This window comes from Nothoprocta perdicaria, unplaced genomic scaffold, assembly GCF_003342845.1.
Source record: "Nothoprocta perdicaria isolate Ctin4 unplaced genomic scaffold, notPer1 scaffold_270, whole genome shotgun sequence".
Taxonomy (NCBI): Eukaryota; Metazoa; Chordata; class Aves; order Tinamiformes; family Tinamidae; genus Nothoprocta; species Nothoprocta perdicaria.
In genome coordinates this window covers 604,326-609,328 of record NW_020455500.1, presented here as the reverse complement: position 1 = coordinate 609,328, position 5,003 = coordinate 604,326, and the positions used below count along the sequence as shown (strand labels likewise).

At 65.4% G+C, this 5,003-nt stretch overlaps 1 protein-coding gene across 1 annotated transcript; it reads left to right on the top strand.

Annotated features, from left to right (window-relative positions):
- Nucleotides 1-6: 6 nt before the first annotated feature.
- Nucleotides 7-3,546, top strand: SNX12 (sorting nexin 12). The gene is made up of 4 exons (XM_026040910.1): nt 7-151; nt 1,197-1,292; nt 2,012-2,136; nt 2,645-3,546. Exons 1-4 carry the CDS (start codon nt 110-112, stop codon nt 2,745-2,747), a joined length of 366 nt encoding a protein of 121 aa, XP_025896695.1. The 5' UTR covers nt 7-109; the 3' UTR covers nt 2,748-3,546.
- The last annotated feature ends 1,457 nt before the right edge of the window (nt 3,547-5,003 follow it).

Sequence of the window (5,003 nt, the reverse complement as noted above, 5' to 3'; positions counted from 1 at the left end):
GGTCGCCGACACCCGGCGCCTCAACGCGAAGCCGCAGGACCTGACGGACGCGTACGGGCCGCCCAGCAACTTCCTGGAGATCGACATCTTCAACCCGCAGACCGTGGGCATGGGCCGCGCCAGATACACCAGCTACGAGCTCCGCATGCGGGTGCGGCCCGCGCCGCCGCCCGGGGCCGCGGGGGGGGCCGGGGGGGCCGGGCTCAAGGTCAGGGCGCTGGGGAAGGGGCTGCGGTGCCGCCGGGCAGGGCCCGGGCTCCCCCCTCGGCGGCCGCGCGGGCCCAGCGCCTCCCGTGGCCTTCGGGGCCTTGCCAGGCCGGGGACCCCATCAGCACCAGGCGGTGCCCGCGGAAAGCAGGGAGCCCCCATGAGAGCCCCTTAGTCTCAGGGATGCTGGGTGCTCATGGGGTCCCCTTAGTCTCTCGGGCACGAGCTCTTGCCTGGGGCTCCCTAACGAGCGGCTTCGCTCCGCAGACCTGATGGGAATCCAGCTGTGCGCGAGGGGCAGCGGCTGCTGCGCACATCTGGTGCCCGCCTGTCACCGTTCGGCTGCCCCCAGGTCCCGGAGAGCTTTGGGGTGTTTAGGTGGGGGTGTGGAGCGGGAAGGCTCCGCAGCTCCCAGTCTTCAGACGCCAACATGGGGGAAAAGGGGAGGAACTGCTGCGAGCTGCTGTCGTGGCCTGGGCTGGAGGTGGAGAAGGAGCTTTTCCATTTGGGTGCCGGTGCGCTCTGTCAGGAGGGTTGTAGCGCAAGGTCTGGCCTTGGATGGCTGCTGGGACGAGATTTCCTCCCTTAGCTCTTCCATGGAAACGGCGGTGCCAGATGGGAGGTTCGTTAGCCCTGCAAGCTGCGCTGAAGCCTCCCTGAGCACCGGTCCAAAATGCTGTGAAATAGTGGGGGAAATGAGGCCTCTGTGCAGCAGGAGCCCTGGTTGCAGCGCGTGCCCTGGGAGGGGGGGTTCCCGAAATAGCAGCCTGAGGGGGAGGGAAGGGCCGGCTCCGAGCAGCCTGGCAGCTGCCTGCTTGGTTGTGAAGGGCTTCCGTGCCTGTGTCCCGGATAACGGAGCCGGGTGTCCTCGCGACGCGTCCTTCTCGGCGCCTTGGCTTTCCACGTGCAGCGTCAGGTTCCAGCGACCTCTTGAAATGCTGCCTGGCTCCCCAGCCAACCTGCGCGTTAACCGCTTCTCTTCATTGCAGACAAACCTCCCCATCTTCAAATTGAAGGAGTCGTGCGTGAGGAGAAGATACAGTGACTTTGAATGGCTGAAGAACGAGCTGGAGCGAGACAGCAAGGTGAGACGGCGCTCGAAGCCGCTCCTACAGCGGCGGCATGTGGGAACAGTCGTGACAAGAGCCCTCTCGTTTGATCCTGCCCCTCTGGGGAGGCCAAACCTGGAGCGTTGGGGGCAGTTCTGGGCTCCCCAGGACAAGAGGGATGGGGAGCTTCTAGAAAGGGTCCAGCAGAGAGCAACAGTGATGAAGGGACTGGAGCGTCTCTTGTATTAGGAAAGACTGAGTGAGTTGAGCCTGTTTAGCCTGGAGAGGAGAAGGTTGAGAGGGAATCTGATCAATATTTACAAATACTTGAGGGGAGAACATAAAGAAGATGGAACCAAACTCTTCATGATGGTGGCCAGTGATCTAGGACAAGGGGTAATGAGTGCAAGTTGAAACACAGGCAGTTCCATCAGCATGTGAGGAGGAACTTTATCATGAGGGTGACAGAGCACTGGCGCAGGCTGCCCATGGAGGTTGTGGAGTCTCCGTCTCTGGAGATCTTCCAAACTCGCCTGGATGCCTCCCTGTGCTCTGAGTGTCCCTGCTGGAGCAGAGGCTGGACTAGAGGATCTCTAGAGGTCCTTTCCACCCTCAACCCTTCTGTGCTTCTGTGTTTTGCCCAAGGAGAGGCTGTTTTGGCTTCTGCTGGCGCTTGATCTCTGCCAAGTGCTGGCGCTGGAGGTCAGTCCTGTCTTGCAGGGGGCAGTTCTGCTAACGCAGGTCTCTGCTTTCAGATTGTAGTGCCACCGCTGCCTGGCAAAGCTTTGAAACGGCAGCTTCCCTTCCGAGGAGACGAAGGCATCTTTGAGGAGTCCTTCATTGAGGAGCGGAGACAAGGACTAGAACAATTTATTAACAAGTAAGCTCAGTGCCCTGGCCGCGCTGCGTGCCGGCCCTGCCGCCTGGTGGGTTGAGCAGGATGGAATCTGTATCCAGTGCGTGAAGTGCCCCGTTTGAGGGCAGTTTGGTGACAGAGTGACGTTTCTGAAGCAAGTCCTGCCTGCAGGGAGGAGCTTTCAGGGCCCTGTGCTGGGCTGAGGGGCAGCTCAGCCGGGGCGATGCGCTGCAGAGACTGGTGGCCGGGCAGTGCTTTGGGATGCCCAGTTTGCTAGTGGAGGGATTGCTCCAGTGTCCCTTCCTGGCCCTGTCACACACTGATCCAGTGACCTTGGCCCAGCCTGTGGCTGTTTCAAGGCTTCAATTTGATGCTGAAAAGCACAAGGCCCTGGGCCTATTCCCCTCGGGCGGTCAGGTGTCCCAAGGTGTCATCATAAACTGGTATCTTTCTTATTTCCTCTCTCCATCAAGTGGATTTGGGGATTCCTTTGTGGTGCCTGTGCTGATCTGCACTTCTGATTCTCTTCCAGAATTGCTGGACACCCCCTGGCACAGAACGAGCGCTGCTTACACATGTTCCTGCAAGAGGAGACTATCGATAGGAATTACGTCCCAGGAAAAGTGCGCCAGTAGGAGCACCTGGCACTGTCTTCCTCCATTCCACCCTCCCTCCTGCAAAAATGACATTTATTTTTACACTAAATCTGTCTCTTCTGAACCAGCTTTTCCTCTCTCGAGCCTCCCAGTTTGTTCAGTATTTTCCTCTTCTGTAGCTGGCAGCAGTCTGTTCTGCTGGGCTCTGCTCCTGGCCCAGAGGTATGAAGATTGATGGCAGTGAGCGTGTGGTGCTGCGCCTGGCGGCAGGCGCCTCGGGTCGGAGCAGGAACTCGCTTGTGGCGCTGCGCTGTGTGAGCTGCCCGTGTCCCCGCGCAGAAAGGTGTGAGGTGACCTTGCTCCCTGCCCACGCAGCCCCCGCGGGCCGCGCCGGGGAACAGCACTGGTCGCGTTGCTCAGAGGTGGCCCCGAGCGTTAGCGTTGCAGCGAGGCTTGTCCAGAGCAGCGAGTTCTTGGCCCCGCGTCCGCCCCGCATGAGCCCCTCGTTGTGCACGGTGTGGCGGTGCCATCCATGCCGCGGAGCCCCCTGCTCCCCGCTTGCGGAGGAGGAAGAGGATGGTCTGAGGAAGAGCAGCGGGGGGGACGGTGCCCAGCCCCGCAGTGAGGCTGCCTCTCCCGAAGGGGCTGGTGGCAGCGCGAGGTCAGCGCTGGATTAGGCGCTCGCTTACGAAACGGGATAAGGGCCGATGATCCTCTCGCCCGCGCTGCCACCAGCCAGGCCGTTGCGCCCACAGGAGACCCCAGGCCAGTCCAGGAACTGTGGGGAGCTGGAGAGGGACCCTGGGCTGTGCCCTGCTGCCCTTTGGAGACCCCTGTGGCTCCCGCACAGTGAGGCCCGGCCTCTGCTCCGGGCTTCGCTAGCTTGTGGGCTGCTGCTGGGCTCCTTGTGAGCGTCCCGAGCTCAGTGGCAGTGCGGATGGGCCCGTCCCGGAGAGCGGGTCCCAGCAACGGCCCCGGCCATGCTGAGTGCATCCCCTTGGCAGCGTCCCGGGGCTCTTGTGGCCAGGAACGGGCACCCGTGGGCGAGAGGGGGGTCTCGGAGAGAAGGAGAAGTCGCTGAAACGAGGAGGGAGCTGCTCGCGGGGCCGGCGCGCGGCGCCTCGTCCCGTTATCCGCTGCGGGGCTGTTCTCCACCACGCTGTCTACACCCTGTCCAGTGTAACGTCCCGGTTCCGTTCGCATTAAACCACTGTGAAGCCACCCTGTGTCTGGCCTGGCTCTGTGGGGACGGGGGGCGCCAGGGGGGACGGGGGCTGCGGCTGGAGGGGCCGGGCGGGAAGGCCCGGGATGTGGTTGGGAAGGGGGCGGGAGGAGCCCCTGGGAGGGGTGCGGGGGTGAGGGCAGGGGGGCCGCCCCGGGAGCCCGCTGATCCCGGGCTGATCCCGGGCCGGGGCGGGAGGGGGCGGTGTGTGCCCGGGCTCGAGGGGCCGCTGTCCCGGCCGCTCCGCTGTCCCCGCCGCTCCGGTGTCCCCGCCGCTCCGCTGTCGGGGTCGCTCCGGTGTCGGGGTCGCTGCGGGAGAGCCCCGGGAGGGGCGCGGGGCTTTCCCTGCCCGTTCCCCGCGCCCGCTTCCTCCCCGGCGCGGCGGGCGCTGCCAGGGCCGGGCTGGCGGCTCCTGCGTCACGGCGCGGCCTGCGGGCGGCGGCCCCGCGCGGGGAGCCCCGCGCCCGCGGAGCCTCGGGCTTCCTCCCCGGGGCCGCTGCGAGCCGAGGCTGCTGCAGCACCGGGCGCTTTGTCGCCGCCGGCGTCTCCCGCGCCGAGAGCCGCCTGTTGCTCCGGAGTTTCTCCTGCGGGCGGGAAGATGCTGCCCGGCGCTGGCTCCGCGCCGAGCGCCACGGAGCGCGGGCTGAGCGCGGCCGTGCCCCCGCGCCCGCGCTGGCCTCCCCCGCGCCCCGCAGCGCTCCCAGCCCCAGAGCCGGCCACGTCCTCCCGGCACAGGGAGCTGCGACCACAGGGACCACCCGTCCCTCCTCATCCCCTCCCTCTGCCCGCAGACCCTTCCCGTCGGGCTCGGATGGCGCCGGGCCCCGCTCAGCGCTGCCAGCTCCCCGTGCCCTCGGCTGCCTTTAGGACTTGGAATAAAATGGGATCTGTAAACGTGGGTTTTGACCCAAAGGAGGGGTGGCTGCGGGCAGCAGCAATGGCGGTGCCGCCGGGAAGGGGGCAGCCCCGTAGAGATGGGGGAGCCCCGAGGGGCTCTGCGTGGCCAAACTGGGATCGGCGCCGGGATCGGCACCGGAACCAGGATCGGCACCGGGCGCGGGGTGCGGGAGCCG

Bases quoted from the DNA above. Each gene is read 5' to 3' on its own strand.
- SNX12 (XM_026040910.1), top strand. From the start codon at position 110: ATGGGCCGCGCCAGATACACCAGCTACGAGCTCCGCATGCGG. The intron at 152-1,196 runs GTGCGGCCCGCG...TCTTCATTGCAG, and splicing joins GCTACGAGCTCCGCATGCGG to ACAAACCTCCCCATCTTCAA. The intron at 2,137-2,644 runs GTAAGCTCAGTG...ATTCTCTTCCAG, and splicing joins CTAGAACAATTTATTAACAA to AATTGCTGGACACCCCCTGG.